The following is a 19,116-nucleotide window of genomic DNA, read 5'->3' as shown; positions in this document are numbered from 1 at the left end:
ATAAGCGGGGGTAAAACAACGAGAAAGTTGTTGTTTTTGCATTACGCATTGATCAACAAGGCCGTGCTGATGCCTATTATTGTTGTTGGCGTTTTCATTGTTGGACTGCAGAATTTTACATCTTTGTGTTTATTTCAGCTCGAGTCCATATTTTGTTGTATTCAAATATTTGAATAACAACAAATCAAGAAATTTGTTATTAAAAAATACAAGAAAATAAAAAAGAAACAAAAACTACTATTGAAACCATAGCTTCGTTCCAGTACCTTTTTAATGGTAAAATGTTCAAAAGAGAAAACTGTCAAAAATGAGTTCAACGCACACATTTTTCCAAAATGTACGGCAACGGAAAAATCGCAGAAACGTCAAAAAATCTGGAACAAATGTCAAAGTCGGTGTGTCAGCCAATCGGAAGCCGGCAAACATGTTGCACATTTTTGCTCGCTCAACTTTGTCGTGTAAAAAGTTTCTAAAGAGAAAGCCATTCAGCGCCATCTTTGTTAAAAGAGAAGTGAACATTTTGCAACTTTTTTGGTGTACGGGAACGCATTTCGGGGAAAAATGTTCAAAATGTGTAAAAACTTTTTAGTTCTGGAACGCAGCTCATATGTTTTCTGTTTTATTTGTGATATCATTTCCACGTGATTAGCTCAATCCATGTAATGCACGATGGGGCCAATCATATTGAAATCGGTTCAGAATTGGATATAGCTCCCATATATATGTTCGCCCGATTTCAGGAAAATGATTGACCAAGCATGCAAATTCCATCAAATTACAATAAAATTTGGAAAATGTTACGAAATTCGGACTACAAATAAGTTTGTCAAGTTATATTGAAATCGGTTCAGATATAGAAATAGCTCCCCTATATACATATGTTCAAATTTCATGGTTTTGTCTGTGGTTTGTTATAAGTTAATAAAAAAAGGTTCCAAATTTAGTAAAAATCGGCTAAGATTCCGCCACAAAAGCCAAAGTTTGCGATATCTTTGAAATTATATATTATTATTATATACGTCTATTAAATTTTTCCGAAATCCAATTGGTAACATTAATGGGTTTCCGATTGTTCGCCAACCAAAACATAAAAATGTCCATATTTTTAAGTATTACGACATCTGAAATCAGATTTTTATGAAAAGGCGCAGATAGGCGCAGCTAATTTTTTCACAAAATGATAGTACACATTAATACCTTTCACCACATATATATAATATCTTAGATCTACCTAGATCTCAAAAGTTATACTCCAGAGAACACATGGAACATGCTACTAATGCTAACTAAAGAGCAAATAAAGAATTATTTTATCGCAGTTTACCCATCTAAAATATATAAACGAATTATTTTATCGTTTAGACATCATAAATATTAGTCTTTGTTGATTAAAATCAACTTTGTACATCAAAACAAATTTAATTTTTCCGCCTTGTTTACAAATTTTTACATTTTAAATTATTTTTAGTGTAGCAATTCACCGATGCATCTACCTTGTTTCTTGTGCCAGCTTGCAACTTTTTGTATTTTCTAGCAACATGTTGCAAAAAACGGAGTTGTATACGAGGATTTATGCCAGATTTAAAACAAATCCACTCAATAGGAGGATTTATTTTTGTATGGTAGATTTTGGCTGGATTTAGCAAATAAAACCTGATAATGCGCTAAATCCGGCTTGGTTTACATTTACGAAATCCACTCGATTTCAACTGTCAATTCCATAGCTCAAACGTCAAATGAAATCTCATCTGGATTTCATTTGACTTTTAACCTATGGATTTGACAGTTGAAATCGAGTGGATTTCGTAAATGTAAACCAAGCATAAGTCCCATGCCTAAATACGTCCGTGTTCTCAAAGTGTGTGGTATTCTTATGAATGGTACCGAAATATGTACGTCGAGCGTATGATATTTAAAGTTGAAAATGTTCAACTTTGACAGAACGTACGATATATGTGTGTGTTTTGTATTTTGAAAACAAAAGCGCAACAAAACATCAAATAATTGTAAAGGAAAATTGTAGCTTCGTTCCCGTACTTTTTTATAGTAAAACTTGTAAAAGAGAGAACACACAAAAGTTTTTTGAAATAGTTCGGGAACGGAAAAATGGAAAATACGTCAAAAAACTGGAACAAACGTCAAAGTCGACGTATCAGCCAATCAGACGCCGGCAATCATGTTACTATTTTTACACGCTAAAGAGAGCGCCATTCAGCGCCATTTTTGTTTAAAGAGAAGTGAACGTCCAGCTAAAATGGCTAAAGCTAGGAGCTTGAAATTTTACGAGTAGGTCAATGTTGGTGCAAATGTGCGAGATAAGGCCGGGTTTGGCAAAATTCGTCCTGGAACCATAAAAAATAAGAGCAAAAATCCTTATTATTCACTCTTATTACTCACTTATGTACTTAGTTGGCAACACATTTGTCAAATTAAATGCTATAGTTTTTTAATACCGTAAAATATCACAAACAATTTCAAATTTTGTAGTTTACTTCTAGGCGCATTTATTTTATCGTAAACCAATATATATTGGAAAGACAATGAAGGTTGTTATTTTCCATTCCAACAGATGGCGCAGTTGGTGATAATGTTATAAACTTCAAGTAAGCTATAAATCGTCTTTAATAATTTTGTTTTCACATAACAGGTGTCGCTCAAAAGATTTTCTTTCGTTAAAATCCATTTTGCAATTTTTGTTTTAATAATTTTAAATTACATTGTGTAATATATATCTATTTTGTCTTATCTCTTATCTGTAAGTCATTTTGTAATATGAAATAATGTTGTAGTTTCATGCTGTGTTGCGATGCCAATTGGCCAATAGGCTTCTATCGCAATGTATAAATAAATAAAATCCAGTTAGAAAAAAAATGATTACAACCAATGAATTTGTAAAAATTTTGATTTTCAATTTCAAACAAAAATTATTTCAATAATGTTTGGTTTGTTGAACATATGGGTTGCTGCTGAAGACAAAATTAGGGTATTAATGTTGAGATTTTCTTTATAATTGTGTCACTTCCGTGAACGAAGTAGCGGGCACATGCTAGTATATAATATCTCTATAATAAAGGAATTATTTATTTTTATTATAAGAAAATTGATACTGGTGTTGTTTTGTTTTTTCTTTTCTTGGTTTATTTTCGTTCATTCAGCCTGATTACGGTTGGCGTAGTCGTATCCTAAATTGCAAGTTGACGTGCTGAAACGACTGATTGGTATTACGAATGTATTCGTACTAAACATCTGCACAAGCCACTTGTTTCTCCATTCAAGCCTTGGACCAAAAAACAAGATAAGTCGTTGTATGTCAACGCTACAAACGAGTCAAGTAAATCAACTCAACGAAATTTTCAAGACCAATCAAGCTATGCCGACTCAACGAAATGTTCTAGTCAATCAAGCCACACAACGAAATGTTCAAGTCAATCAACTCACACAACAAAATGTTCGAGTCAATCAAGCCACACAACGAAATTTTCAAGACCATCCAAGCTACACAACGAGATTTTCAAGACCATCCAAGCCAAACCAACCACCACGATAAAGTTGCTCAACACAACAGCTGAGTGGTGCGTCATAAAATATGTGTAAACGACAAATGTTTGAACAATTCAAAAAGTTCTACCTGTTGGAGTGATGAAATGTCGTGTGTGAATTAGATTACATAAATAAGAAAAACCTTAATGAAATTCCCATAAATTTTATGACATTATGATACAATAAACGATTTTTTTTTTTTTTTTTTGAAAATTAGGATTTTTACTTTCAGGTGGTTTATTACCTTAGGAATGTCCTCTCATAACATTACATCATAAAATCTCAATGATTTAAAAGAAACTCGATAATCGAGTAAACGTTAAAACTATTTTGGCATAACAAAATGATTATGGAGGTCAAAATAAACATCGCCAATACTGCAATAAATGAATGAAATGATGTTACCTACTTTCCACGTGTAATGTGATGTGTGGCTTACTCTATGTATCGCTGCTCTTAGTGGTAAGCTCATACATCCATTGACATCTTCACAAAAATGTCTGTAATTTTTAATACAAATTACCGGCATTCCAGAATATTTGATTATTATATAAATATTGTTAGGTTTTTTAATTATTTTTTATTGTATAAACGGTAGAAACCCTTCCTGAAAACCCTGAAACCTAGAGAGAAAAAATGGTAGATTATTAAAAAAATTTCACCGTTTTCATTTTTAATATACATAAAAATATTATAGACTTCACTTCTTCCAGTTTTTTTTAACTGTGGTATATTCTCCACTACTTATTTTTTCTTTTATATTTTCAAAATTTTCCATATTTTCACTACTTAAACACAACCTTTCTATTGTAGAACACACACACAAATGATCACAACATTCGCTCAAGCGACCACAATATACCGCACAAGCGACCACAATGATCAAAATGAAACGCACAAGAGACCACAATGATCAAAATAAACGCACAAGCGACCACAATGATCACAATATTCGTACAAGTGACCACAATCTTGAAAATGGCACGTTGTCACTTACAGTCAATCAAGCTTGTGATCGATGTGGTCAAGCCTATACAAGCCATCACACAATGACTCACTTGAACTAATTCATAACTGTGATTTGAATCATTCGGCTTAGTTTGTGCGAATGACTTGAATGAATCAATAATGTCTTAGTCTTGAAAAATGTCAGTTCATTTAAGACGGCACTTGCAGCACTTTAATTCGTACTTAAAAATATATTAAATTTGAAAGAATTCTTTTGGTAACAAAAATTAATAGAAGTGTTAGTAGATCATGTTTAAACTTTTAATTGGCGTAGACGTTTTTGTAGTTGTTGTTGTATGCTTATTTTTTTATTTTTTATACGAGGACTCTAACAGATTTTCAATAGAAAGTCATCTGACATCTGATAAAAACACGAACTGCCAGTTTCTGTATGTCAAAAGAAAGAAAGAATACTACCAAACTCGTGTGTGATTTTCAAATTTGTTTTTTGTTTTGAAGCAAAAACAAAGGTAAACATATTTCGAAAACTAAAGTTTGGACGTGTTTCATTCGCACACTTTTTCGTTTTGACATACAGAAACAGCCTGGAAATTTATCATACGAAAATTAATAAAAGTATTGAACTTTTTATTTATTTTAGTATAGTCTTGTGCCAGACTATGAAAATTTTCATGAAAATGTTTTGAGCTTATGGGTAAGAAGGGAGAAAGGGAGCTCCTTCACCTCCGCTCTCTACTAAAAGCTATACAGCCCTATTCTGAACGCATGGGAGTTGGGAATTTTTTCCCATTCCCACATTTTCGTATTCTGAACAAAATTTTGTGGGAGTTTTTTTCCCATTTCCCATCTCCCCTCATTATGAATGAAGTTCGAATTGGGAATTTGTTCCCATGGGAAAAAAGTATACATTCTCTATCTTGAATTGTGGGAGAATTTTGTGTCTTTTTGTGGGAAAAATCTCCCCAGCAAACAGTGTGGGAGTATGAAAAAAAAAAAAAATTCAAGAAATTTCATATTTTTATGAAATTTCATATTTTAAGACATCTACACGACAAAATTATTGCAAATATTTATAATCGCCAAGTGTTTGCTTAATAAAAGCATACAAAATGTACTGTAAAATATGTCATTAGTAGACTTCGGATTTTGCATATTCTTATATGATACAAAAACCTGCAAGAATCTAACATGTTTTACACCGATAAAAAATTTTCCTTTATGTTATCGAACAAAACAAAAAAAGTAGTAAAAATTAGTAGATTTTTGCAGTTCTGGAACAGACCATATGTATTGAAATACGAGAAAAAGAGTCATGGTTGATTCTATTAACGCAGAACAACAAGTAAAAACAAATCAATTTCAAAAGAATTTTTGGTAATAATTATTAAAATATATATTCGAAAATAACCATAATATATACAATCTTTACAACTATTATTCATTTTCGTAATATAACTTTCGGGTTTTTTAAATCAGACGACCAACGTTCTATTGAAAACGTGTTAGTCTCCTCAACGACACGACAAAGATCACAGGCGTACATACATATATGCCAAATTATTGCAATGTTATTCCATTTTCCGAAATGCCTTTTCTTGAATAGGATCGCTATTTTTGAACGTAAAAGCTTGAAATTTTGCAAGGGCATGTGTTTTAGTTCTAGATTCAATCACAAACGTATTTTATTATTATTATTTTTTTTTTTTGAGATACGTCTTCGGATTTTTATGGTGACGATATGTAATAACAAGCAAAAATATGTAATAATCGAGAAAAATATCCGAACTTATCTTTTTGAATTTTTTTAAAAATATGCAAAATACTAGTTCTAGGAAATAGTAAATAAGTAAAATAAGTAAATAAGAATAAGTAAAACTAGCGATATACTCGTTAAACCCCTAACTAAAATTACTCGGTATCAACATACAATTTTTAAATTCGTTACAAACTTAAAAAGTTCCTATTACTTTTTACATAAAAATTATGTTTGCCTACTAATTAAAAAATGCTTACACCAATTCGCACAATCTGAAGAAAATGTGCTTATTAGAACAACATCACACATCGTTGACTCCATTCACTTAAAAAATCCATAAATCAATGCACGGTTGTTGAATTAAGTAAGTTGTGCTTTTGCTAATCTAATTCAAAAACCGCGAATTCAATGCAAATAGGCATTTTGTATTAAAAAACAAAATTACAGCCCCCTAAAAGTATGCTATCATAATTTGGTGTAACTAATTTCGAATTTCGAAAATTCAATTCCCATGATTTGATGTTCCCACGTCGTTGAGAATATGGAAAACGTGGGAATGGGAAATTTCGCTCCCATGGGAAACAGTTCCCATGGGAATGTTCAGAATAGGGCTGATAATATTTTCATGTATTATTTTCAATGTCTGGCACAAGAGTATTTTCCAATATACATATTTCATTAATCATTGCCAAAAAAAAAAACTCTTTTGAAATTGATTTGTTTTTATATGCTGTCGTTAAAAAAATCGGTCACGACTTTTTTCGTATTCCAACACATACGTGATACCGATTTGTCGTATCAAAAAAAAAAATAAATGTTATTTATAACCCAAGAAATCCGTCCTGGGAATGATGAATGTGTTTCTTTCGATATTTTACGGATGTAAGATGCTATAAAATAAAAAAAAATCGTATAATTTTCACCATATAAAAAATGTAAACTACGCCTACGGCACTTGAACGCATAGACTACGCCAACCGTAATAAGCTTATTGCTTTCGCAAACATAGGTTATGAAAAATAATTAAGAAAATGACTAAATATATGCAAATAATAAAAATATAGAAAGTCTGTCTGAAGACCGTCCATGACGGCCTTTTTCTATTAACTGTTAAACCATTATTAGCTGCAAAAATTAAGTTTCTCTTTAAGAATATCTGGGGCTCAATTCTGTTTCTATGAAAATGTGAAATGAAAACTTTTATAAAGGAAAAAACTGTCAAATGAAAAAAATTATAAAGGAAATATTTTTCATTTCAAATTTTCATAGAACAAGAATCCAGCCGCAGAAATTAACTATTTATGTATGTGCTTGGAAAACACATGTAAAAGACAAGACAAGTAACACGGCGTTTATATTATAGCCTTTTGCAAGGTTAACCTTGTTTATGAGGATTTGTTTGAAATATAAGCAATGGAATTGACATTTAAAACCCAGTCGGTTTGTTAAATCCGGTTATATATAAACGGGGTATAAGCTATGTATACTTTATCGTATTTTATTGGTATTGTAAAATATAATTGTAATACAAAAGTATCTAAGCCAAATCATCGACAAATGATGCTGCTATATCCTCTAAAAGCTTATCATCGTCAATTTCCTCCATTTCTTTCCCGTCATCATCGCTCTTTGCTTTTTTCCTACATGGCTCATCCTGGGATACTTCGTCGACATGCTGTACAAGTGGGCTATCACAATCCTCAACACGTAGGATAATATCAGGAGATTTAGGATTTTCATTAAGATTATCAGTAGTAGTGCCATTTTCCTCAGCACTGTTAACACTATTTTTCGGTGAATCAGCAGGTACAATTTGGCAGTCGTCGCTATCATCCTGTTCTTCTATCAAGTTAACTTCATTATCATTAGCCGACTCCTCACCAATCTTATCCTGATTATCTTCGTTTCTTGGCTCAACCATTTCGACGTCATTGTCGCTTGATACATCTACAACCTGACTAACAGAGTTGTCTGATAAATTACTAGTATCTTCTTTGGTAGCATCGGCATTACAGTCATTACCATTACGATCTTGTACTTCTTCATGTTCTTGTTGATTGTAGTCTACATCATCACGTTCATCTCCTTCGTCAGAGTCTCCTTCGGTACCATTAAATGCGGCGCCAGAATCACCCAATAGCCGTTCTTGTCCCAACATTATGAAAGCATTGCGAATTTCACGAGCATCAACAGGAAAGATCAACGATTCCTTTTGTGGATGAACAAGTTTCTCCAGATTTTGTAAAATTCTAGTACATTGATTGCGAACTCTCATGCTTCCATCTCGACATCCAGCATTAGTCAGCAAACCCAAAATTAAATCCATAGGTGGAGGAGACAAGTGATGAGGTGTTGATACTATAACGTAAAGGACATTGTAAATCTCAAGACGACACTGTGCGCTTGTGTATAAATGGTCCATATCAGCTGCCAATTCGTAGAAGTTTCCACAAATTTGAACTAACATTGTTTGTAGAAGCTTGATTTTTGTCGGCTTGAGGAAACTCGAAACGGACAGCAGCAGTTCTTGTAGACAACGCAGGGCAGCAATGCATACCAATTGCTTTTTGTCATCCCTCTGAGGTAATGCTTTTTTAACGGTCTTTATACTGCTTTTGGATATCTTAGATCGCTCATTTTGGGCTTTGTGCAATTGACGTTTCATTTTCTTGGACAAATGCTTACCGGACCCTGCGCAGACCTGCAATGTAAGTTCATTTTGTTCCGGCGTAATATCCATTAAAATTTCATTGATTAAATATTCCGCAATTGAATCGCAACGACTACCACTGCCTTGAACTTTACACCAAAGAGAAATGCTATCATAGATCTTAGCTCGTAGCAAAGCAAATGGTTTTTGTTTACCATAGCCTTCATTTACCGCTGTCGATTTCATAATATCCATTAACAGGCCTAATATCAAGTTATAATAGGGTAATGTGTGTGCCCTTAGAATCGATACTACCACATCTAGCAGATGCAACAGATCTATGTGGATCTTTGGCATTAGCAATGCTAAAGCAATGTTATCGGTTATGGGATTTTGATGTAGCAGATTCAAAGTTACACTCAAACCACGATTAATTATCCCCAAAAGCATCCTAGGCAGCAAAGGTTTCTCAGTTGGAAATGGTTCTTTCAGTGCCGCTATGAGATATTGTACCAAGTTGTGACATCTTATATAGAGTTGGGCAGCTCTATTGACAGGTTCATCCGACAACACCAACTCATCCATATTAAGTTGTTCGTTTACAATATTATCATCCCATATTTCATTACAATTGGCAAACATATCATTGAATATGGCATGTATACTGCCCACCAATTGTGTTTGATAGTTCTTCCATTGTGATTTGTGACTGGAACTACGAACCTCGCCTCCACTTACCTGTTGCATTAGGTGTAAACATTTTCCAGTGTAAGCAACAATGTCGGCATCAAGGGAATCATGGAATTTTGCCAGAAATTTTTCAATTGTTTTTCTCGATGGGCCACTTGAAGCTGGATAATTTCTCAAGCATATCTCCACACAACGAAGGGCATGTCCAACGCTTTCTGCAGGGACGTAATTCAATGATTCATATATTTTCGAAAGATGGCCACTAGCAAAGGATTTCGTTATATCTGCCGATTGCAACGATTTTGAGGTGATTTTTCCCAAAGCCTCATAGGCCAGCATAGATTCATTCGGCTGCATGTGAGCATGGCAGGACTTTAATGCCAGAGATGTCCAAAGATTTCCAGTCTTGTTAAAAACATCATCAGTACATTGGTCAAGGAATTTATTCAATAAACGCAGCCCCAACAAACGTGATGATGTTTTGGAGAGGAGAGAGCTAATGTTTTGAATGACATCTGCAAGACGATCAGCCTGCAAGCCAAATACTTGGTCATCCAAACCCTCCACGTAAATATTGAAAAAATTGTTCTCTGATGAAGAGACACTGTGTATTACTTGTAGAAGTCCTTCGGTTGCCATCACAAAAGGCTTTTAATTGAAGATGTTATTTTCCAAATGTACCAAACAAAAATTATAAAAACGTGCACCCAAGGTGTTACCAGATCGACTGTCTCTTCGGGATGAGTGCAATGTGAGATGGTAACAAATAATAATAAAGATAGTGCTGGTTCAAACCATGGCAAATAGTTGCATGCAATACATTTTTATTGGTCTGTTCCTTTACTTTTAAAAATAGTAAAAGCAGCAAAGGTAGTTAAAGTTGCGAACTGCCCTCATATCAGTTATATGCTTACATGAAGTAAAGGAACGCTTTTCGAGTAAAAAGTGGTAAAACTTGAAGATTCTTGCACGTAAAGGAACAGAGCTTATCTGTGTTGGTAGAGGAAACAATGAGAACGAAAAGTCCCGGACCACACTACAGTAATTTCACTGAAATTTCGATATGAAAGGAACAAATTGAATACTCTACCACCTGACGGAAAAAATTTGAAAATTTTTTTTAAATTGTAAGTTTTTCCTAAGTAACCGGCCTTCGGCCGGGGATTTAAGACTTTCTCCTATGGACAGGAGCCAATTTAGGGCACGAAAACAACATTTTTTTTTAATTTAATATTTTTTCTTACTTTAACAAGGGAATTTTCTGAACTTACGATGTCCATATCTCGGGAAGTATGGACTTCCCCCCGGAAAAGTTTATATATTTGTGATCAGGACAACAAGATCTACTTGTGGTAATTTTTCCAGATTTTTCCGCCAGGTGGGAGAGTATTCTATTTATGCCATATGAAATTATGCGTCTCTAGATCGACGTCCATAGTAGAGTAAAATCATAAAATTTCTGTAGTGGGGAATTAACACCTAATTTCATGAAATTTTTTAATGAAATTCACGCTAGTGTGGACCGGGACAAAAGTATTTCAACGATGAAATGGTACATAAAATGGTATCGCTCGTTTACTCAAAGAGTGACACATCTCAAAAAATCTAGTTTCGAAAAAAACGCGTTTTAAGTTGGCGATTGAAATTTGACTTCCCATCTTAAAAAGATTATTACACAAAAAGTAAAAAGAAACTACTTTGACCATATTTTGTAAACAGCTAGCCAGATATCACTGCTAATTTTTTGTGCAAGATCAAGCATGATTTGAAGTGTTTTAGTGCTCCAAAAACTCAAAAAAACCTTTTGGTTGAATTATGCCAAACTCGTAGTAAATGAGCTGTTTTAGAGATATCGACATGACAAAATTTGACACAAGATAAAATGGAAGTCGTAGAAAAAATAGATATTTTTAACTCAGAAAACGTATTTTTTGAGTTATGCCACTCTTTGAGTAAATGAGCGGTATGTAGTTTAGGCGTGATCAGCAGTTCAAGCCCTACTTTTGGTAAATATTTCAGATCGATCCGAATCCAGTCCAAACATTCAACCTGCTCCCACTACGTGTTCAACATGTAGATGAAAAAAATGTAAAACACACACAAGGAAAACACATGGTGGAATATAGCCTCTACTAAAATTATGTAAAAACGTATGCGTTTTTTCTATATTACGGAAAATGAAATTGCATGCAAATTATTTCCCTGTGTAAACAACCTCATATGTCTTTACTTCGTGTATGCAAAGTAAATTGATAGCCTTAAATAAGTAGTGGTCAAAAGAAAAAAAAAAAAAAACACACGGCAACTGCCCGAACACACGTTTTTTATTGTTTTTATTTATTTTTCGCAAAGAATATAACTGATTAATTTTGAAAGAATTGTGAAATTCTTGTCGATACTTAAAACAATGTCAAATTTCACATGCATCAATTGTAGCGTAAAATTCGCATCGGCGGATATACAAAGAGAACATTACAAGACCGATTGGCATCGTTACAATCTTAAACGTCGTGTTGCTGAATTGCCTCCGGTCACAGCAGAAGATTTCCAATCCCGTGTCCTTCAAATGCGTAATGCTGAAGCCACTGCCAACGAGGAGCGACAAATGAGCCTGTATTGTAATGCATGCAGAAAACAATTTGGTAATCAAAAAGCCCATGATAACCATTTAAATAGCAAGAAACACAAAGAGAACTTGGTGAAATTCGAAAGGGAAAGTGGAAACGAAGCAAAGGAAGTGACCACTAAATCCTTAATACAGCAAAGACCACATCCTGCCATAGCTGCCGCTGCACAAGGAAAGGGAAAGTTTGCTTTGAAACAAGCCGAACAAGTTGTCGAGTATGGTGATGATGACGATGATGATGATTACGAAGATATTGAGGAAGAGGAAGTAGATTCTGATGAACTGGATGACGAGATTGCCGAAAGTCCTCTTAAGGAAAATGATTGTATATTCTGTGAACATAAAGCTGAAGACCTTGTTGATAATTTAAAGCACATGTCCGTTGCTCATTCCTTCTTTATACCTGATGTGGAGTATTGTACAGATGTGGAGGGATTGATACATTATTTGGGTGAAAAAGTGGCCGTGTTTTTCATATGCTTGTGGTGCAATGATAGAGGCAAGACCTTCTATTCCTTGGATGCTGTAAGAAAGCATATGCTTGATAAAGGCCATTGTCAAATGTTACATGAAGGTCTGGCCTTGGCTGAATATTCGGATTATTATGATTACAGTTCCAGTTATCCAGATCATGTAAGTTGGATGCAAAATTTTTATTAAATGGGTTGTTATTAATTTTTCACATACATTCGTAGGAAGAAGGCATGGATGTTGATGAGGAAGTCGTTCCAGAGCTATTGGATGGTGATGAATATCAGCTTGTTTTGCCATCAGGTGCTACAATTGGTCATCGTTCTTTACTGCGTTACTATAAGCAGCGTTTGAATCCAAATCGCGCATTGGTTCCAAAGAAATCAAGTAAATTGCATCATGTTTTGAGCACTTATCGTGCATTGGGCTGGACAAAAACTGAACAGAAACTGGCTGCTCGTAAGGCTCACGATATACATTTGATGAAGCGAGTCCAAGCCAAGTGGCAAATGAAAGTGGGTGTACGTGCTAATAAACTACAAAAGCATTATCGTGCTCAAGTTATGTTCTAAGTGATGACATATACCTATATTCAGTTGCGCTTTGTTTTATGTCATAATGAAAGAATTATAATGCTTAGCTAACATATTTAATGAAGTTCATTAGATTTTTTAAATACAATTACAAGACCGATTTGTAATATATTTTATTAATAAAGGAAATAAAGTGTACAAAAATCGAAAACTCAAATATATATATATATATATATATATATTGAAGGGGACCTAATGCAATTCGACCAATGGCAATTTAAGCTCACACAGAATGGTTTAAATTGTAGAATAAAGTGCTATTTCAGTACTAAGATGGATTTTAAGATCTGAAAAAAGTTAAGTCAATTTTTTCCATAAGTGTAGATATGGAACAACTTTTCTAAAGTCATTAATTCATGTCAAATATAAATATGTTCTTCAGTCAGTTTCAAGCAATTGAAACACAGACTATAAAATGCGATTATCTCAAAACGGGAAAAATGGTGTATGATATATGCTATCGTAAACAGAATTGTCTACGACTCTGTTCTCGTATTTTAACGCCATACGCAATACCGATTTGTCGTATCAAAAAATTATGTGTTTAACTCTAGAAATACTTCCAAAGCATGACGAATTTGTTTCTTTCATTATTTTATAGATCTAAGATACTATAAATTTTAGTAGTACGACATTATTCATCATCACCTTTATTACCATGAAAGGCATTATTCTTGCGATTTTTTTTGTAATGTAAGTGTATATTTTCTATCTTCTGAAAGTCATTTAGGACTCAGTGACCAATGTCAAGAAAATTAAGGGCGGTTTAGCCGTAATTTTTCAGGAGATTCCTCTACCTTCCCTCCCAGTTCTTGGTTTTGGCTGGCTTATGTATTTCACGAAATCGATTATTTCTATATTTTCGTGACTTTTGCACATTATTTCAACTATATTCGACTAAATATTCAAAAATAAGCAAAATTTCCTTTTATTTCTGCCGTTTTATAATGAAATATGAACAGTTTTCTCTTTTCTGGGATAGCGTTTTTTCTTAGGGCTACATTTTTAATAATTTGCTATAAAATATAATATTTTTGCACACAGTAACAAAGATTCTATTCGCAATCATTAAAATATATACTAATATTGCAGAAAAAGTTCGATAATGACCTGTTTTTTGGAAAAATATTTATCAAAAGTTACAAAAACCGAATATTTTTGACGCATAGAAAATAGAGTTGGGCAATCTCGTTCAATTGAACGATCCGGATCACTGTCCTCGTTCAAAGACGAATGAGTAACATCATAAAAACCAACGTGTGAAATTAAGTATACGCAGTTTTGTCAAAGAAATTACCGCTGTCCATTGAACGAGATAGTGATCCGGATCGTTCAATTGAACGAGATTGCCCAACTCTAATAGAAAACAGGGTTAACAACGTACTCTTTATTATTCTCGCTTATAGGGTTGCCATGGACCCATGTTACATACACTTTTTAATTGCCACAGGGCCAACATTTTTTTAAGTATTTGGTTTTTTGGATATTGGGCATGGGCTTATAAAATACTGAGGAGTTATTATTGGTGAAATTGAAAACCGAATATTTTTGACACTCACTGTATATGTACGAGCAATTGTTGTTTAATTGTTCATATTCCGACAATATAAAACCTGGGGCTGGATTCTTGTTCTATGAAAATTTGAAATGAAAAATATTTTCTTTATAATTTTTTTTCATTTGACATTTTGTTCCTTTATAAAAGTTCTTAATGATCATTTCATAATTTAACTCATAACTTATACGATATATTATGCCTGTCTGCGTACTCGATAATTTGTAATAATTATTACCAATGTTTCTGATTTTGACAGTTATATAAAGGAAAAGTTGCTGAAAAAAGTGTTTCAGCAACATTTTGTAAGTACGAGGACAAGCCTATTTATTATTAATCTGTTGCTTTAAAATTGGAGTAGCTATGACGTAATGAAGAATTTTCTAAAAAAAATGAAAGAATATAATTGTAACCAAAATAATTAGATCTCCAATTTCTAGATTTAAGATGAATTATACATACATATATATGAAATTGTTTTTAGAGTAGTTATGATATTTAGGTGGATTCTTTGTAATTATATAAATTGGCCTCAAAATTGGCTTAAATTGCAAAGCAAATAAATAGAGTAAATAAATAAAAAGTTTTCAATTCACATTTTCATAGAAACGACATTCGATTCGATCGAGTATTTGCTCGTGAATGAAAAAAATCTAACTATAACTTCCTTGGTTGCAGTTTTAATAACTTTGTTAGTATTACAAATCTGTAGTTTCTATAAAATGTATAAATTGCAAATGCCGTTGACTACCATTAATTTGTTTACTTCTGGAAGATCCATCAGAAACACACACCTTGTCTTGCCAAGAAAGACTTCGTTTTTGGAGAAATCATTTTTTGTGAGAATTTCTAGAATTTTTAACAGCTTGCCACCCGCGCTGAAAACGTTTAGCTTTTCCTCGAAAACTTACATATAAGAGGAAGCTGGTCTTATATGCCCAATCTCATGAAGTTTAAATTAGTGTTTTTATATTTCACTTCATTTGTTTTCTACTGAGTTATATTGCAAAACTGGGATTATGTAAATTAAATTTTTAATATTATTATTTTTCTTATTATAATTTAGTGTTAAAAATATTCCTTAATCGCAAATTTTCCTTATTGTTTTTTACTAAATTACTGTGAGTAGTGTAGGTAAAGTAATTGAAACTTGTGCCCTCTTTAATTATCATAGCGATCATGAATACTCACGTAGGGAGCTTCTCACGAGTGAGTTGCAGCTCACTTCTCGACCTATCACAAATGACAAGGGGGGAGCGAAAAAAGTGAAGAAGGGTTCACAAGTTGGGAAATCGAAAATAGTGACGCATTTTGTGAACCCTTGAAAATATAATTTGTGTTGCCATACCATTATTTTATTTACAAATAATTTTGCAGTAATTAAATTCATAATTTTTGTATAAAACACTACTTTATTTTAAATTAATTTAATATTTCTAAAACGAAAAACATTTGTTACCAACAACCCACTGTAAAAATACTTGGTAATTGATAAAAAATTAATCAATGTTTAATATGTGGCAACATCTGTAACAGCTGTTTTTTGTTTTGACATTGTTTGTTTACACCCGTAGAATTTCTACAATTTGCAAAAAAGTGAACAAATGTCGTTTACCCAATCTTTACACATGCCAGTGACAGTTCGAAAAATTCAATACATACACAATATTTTACTACCACAATTACATTTTTTGAATTGTCGACTCCACTGGCACTAGATTTTTCATGCCAGCAAAATTTTGAGCTGGCTGCCAGTGATATGTCGAAAATTAAAAAAAGAGTTGCCGAGACTATTTTTTAATCCATGTACATTTTTGTTTATTTTAAGAATGCAAAGATTTAATGCATATTTTCAAAAAGATTAGAAAAGACAAATAATACGTCTTAGTAGCTGCAATATATTAGTGGTTAGTAAAGACATAATTTTGATGTTTTTCATGCAAATATAGGTTGATAAATAATTTCCCGTCTGGGATTATACAATATTGAAAAGGCGGCAATACCAGATTCATTATGTTTATGATTGAAAACAATCTTTTTAAAACGAAATAAAATAAAAAGTAATAAAATATGTTGTGAATTGTGTTGTAAATCTGAAATATAATGCATTTTTCTGTGTTAATGCGGCTTAAAATAATTTTGAAATTGAACTTGCACTGGCATGTGTAAACACACAAGAAAACTGCATGCCAGTCGAACACTTTTTCGGCATTTTCGAGTATAATACATGTACTCAATTGGCACCAATTCACTGGCATGTGTAACTTAAGCGTTAAAGATCATTAAATGGCAAAAAGAAATGAAAATGTTTAATATTGCATTTTGGATGATGGCCGAAACGACAAACGCTGAGGAATACAAAAAAAAAAAAGCAAAATTTTGTGGTAGCTCCATGCGATGACAATTTTACTGGTGAAAGATCCCATCTTCATTTGAAGGAATTTCAAGAATTGTAAATAAATACAATAAATGAAACATCCGTTCTTTTCTCCAGCATACGGACCAATTCTAAGAATGCTACGTACAATTCAATTTCTTTCTTCAACATTTGAACCAATATCATGAATTTTAAATACAATTTCAATAAGAATAATATATGCTCTGTTCCAGAACCTGCAAGAAGCTACTAATTTTTACTACGATAACATTTTTTCCTTTATGTTATCGGAACAAATAGTAAAAATTAGTAGATTCTTGCAGTTCTGGAACATACCAATAATATTGTCTTTCTTTTTGTTATGTTCTTGTTTTTAATATATGTATTTATATTTTACTTTATGAATTTATTCCTTCCTGTTTTGACTTCTTCTTGTTCGGGCAGGCATGCCAAAGGTTTGGTATAGATGCCATGCCAAGGTGTTGGTTAAGATACCATTCCACTGGGTTATTGAAGATGCCATCCAAAACGATTTGGGTTCTTTTGGGGGGTCACGTTCTTGTAAAAAGAATGGGCAAAGGTGCTAAAAAGGTGACAGCCACTTGCACTAATGCTATAACATCTTTGGCATCGAATATGGAACTGGAAACCTTAGCGAACTCACTTATCATCTTGAGTTGCCGCAAAGTTTGGTGACGATATGTATGCATGTACGTTAAGTAATATGCACATTGTTCTATCGAGGAACAGCAATTGCAGAAAAGGGGTTGCTCCATTCCTGTTGCCATCCTATGATTCTGAACCGCTTCCCATATCTGAAAAATGTTGGCCAACTTCAATTCCGCCTCCAAAATACGCCAAACTCGATTGAGGTATTGCTTGCTTCATTGTTACATGGATGAACATGTATAGTTGTCAAAAAAATGTCTAATTGTTTTTTATTTATTTGTTAATTTCAACGTAAAACACAAATAAATTCAATTGTATTTATCAAATCATCATTGCAAATGCAAAATATTCTTTTTTGTCGATTTTTTTCTATAAAAAATTTCCATAATTTCATTTTTTTGGTCAACTCACCTTGATTTCAGTAGTGAGAGAAAAATGACTCACGTTCTCACTTTTTTGACATTCTACTACTTTTCTCACGAACGTGAGTTTTGTTTTCCCTTATGATGTTTATAATAAGGGAGGAGGTGAGAGTGAGAAAACTCACGGTGAGATGATGTTCATGATTGGGCTGTATAAGTATTTTTTTATGATTTTTTTAAATTAAGTTTATTTGATCTCAGAGTAGTCAAATTAATGTTGTTTTGCGTAACTAAATGGACGAATTTGCTTGGTTACTATAATGCTAAATAAATAAAAAAATAAATAGAAGTGTTACTACTTTTATGGATTTTCGTTAGATAAATTCCGTATTTTTATCAGATGACAAAATTTCTATTGAAAATCTGTTAAGTCCTCATATAAAGATTAAATTTCAATGCAATTTTCTTATTTCTTGATCAAAAGAAGATTTCAAACAAATTGTTTTTCTTTTTTTTTCTTTTCGAACGTTCCTAACGCCACTCATTCCCACCACTACCGACCGAGGGGGCGAACTCCTTTTGAACGTAGGGATCGCGTACACAGCATGATCCGGATAATGGTATAAGTTAAGTGATCGTTGAATACCAGCTGCAGATATATTTATTTATTTAAACGTTGCGATAGAAGCCTATTGGCCAATTGGCATCGCAACACAGCAAGAAACTACAACATTATTTCATATTACAAAATTACTTATAGATAAGAGATAAGAAAATATAGATAAATGTATATAACACAATGTAAGTTAAAATTATTAAAACAAAAATTGCAAAAAAGGCTCCCCAGCCTTATAAAAG

General features: G+C 33.0%; 2 protein-coding genes across 2 annotated transcripts; one reads left to right on the top strand and one right to left on the bottom strand.

The window, feature by feature from the left end:
* Positions 1-7,749: 7,749 nt before the first annotated feature.
* Positions 7,750-10,353, bottom strand: LOC141397293 (proline-, glutamic acid- and leucine-rich protein 1). Its single transcript, XM_073973404.1, has one exon. The coding sequence runs from the start codon at positions 10,242-10,244 to the stop codon at positions 7,803-7,805; it is 2,442 nt and encodes an 813-aa protein (XP_073829505.1). The 5' UTR covers positions 10,245-10,353; the 3' UTR covers positions 7,750-7,802.
* A 1,476-nt stretch (positions 10,354-11,829) lies between these two features.
* On the top strand, positions 11,830-13,439 carry LOC141400030 (cytoplasmic 60S subunit biogenesis factor ZNF622). The gene is made up of 2 exons (XM_073979436.1): positions 11,830-12,864; positions 12,927-13,439. Exons 1-2 carry the CDS (start codon positions 12,013-12,015, stop codon positions 13,272-13,274), a joined length of 1,200 nt encoding a protein of 399 aa, XP_073835537.1. The 5' UTR covers positions 11,830-12,012; the 3' UTR covers positions 13,275-13,439.
* The last annotated feature ends 5,677 nt before the right edge of the window (positions 13,440-19,116 follow it).

Source organism: Musca autumnalis, unplaced genomic scaffold (assembly GCF_047663935.1).
Source record: "Musca autumnalis isolate F117 unplaced genomic scaffold, ASM4766393v1 scaffold_3, whole genome shotgun sequence".
NCBI classification, from domain to species: domain Eukaryota; kingdom Metazoa; phylum Arthropoda; class Insecta; order Diptera; family Muscidae; genus Musca; species Musca autumnalis.
Note: the sequence above shows the minus strand (reverse complement) of the source record. Positions and strands in the feature narration are given on the sequence as shown.

Excerpts from the sequence above, each read along its gene's own strand:
- LOC141397293 (XM_073973404.1), bottom strand. The coding sequence starts at position 10,244 with ATGGCAACCGAAGGACTTCTACAAGTAATACACAGTGTCTCTTCATCA.
- LOC141400030 (XM_073979436.1), top strand. The coding sequence starts at position 12,013 with ATGTCAAATTTCACATGCATCAATTGTAGCGTAAAATTCGCATCGGCG. Across the intron at positions 12,865-12,926 it reads GTTCCAGTTATCCAGATCAT|GAAGAAGGCATGGATGTTGA; the intron begins GTAAGTTGGATG and ends ATACATTCGTAG.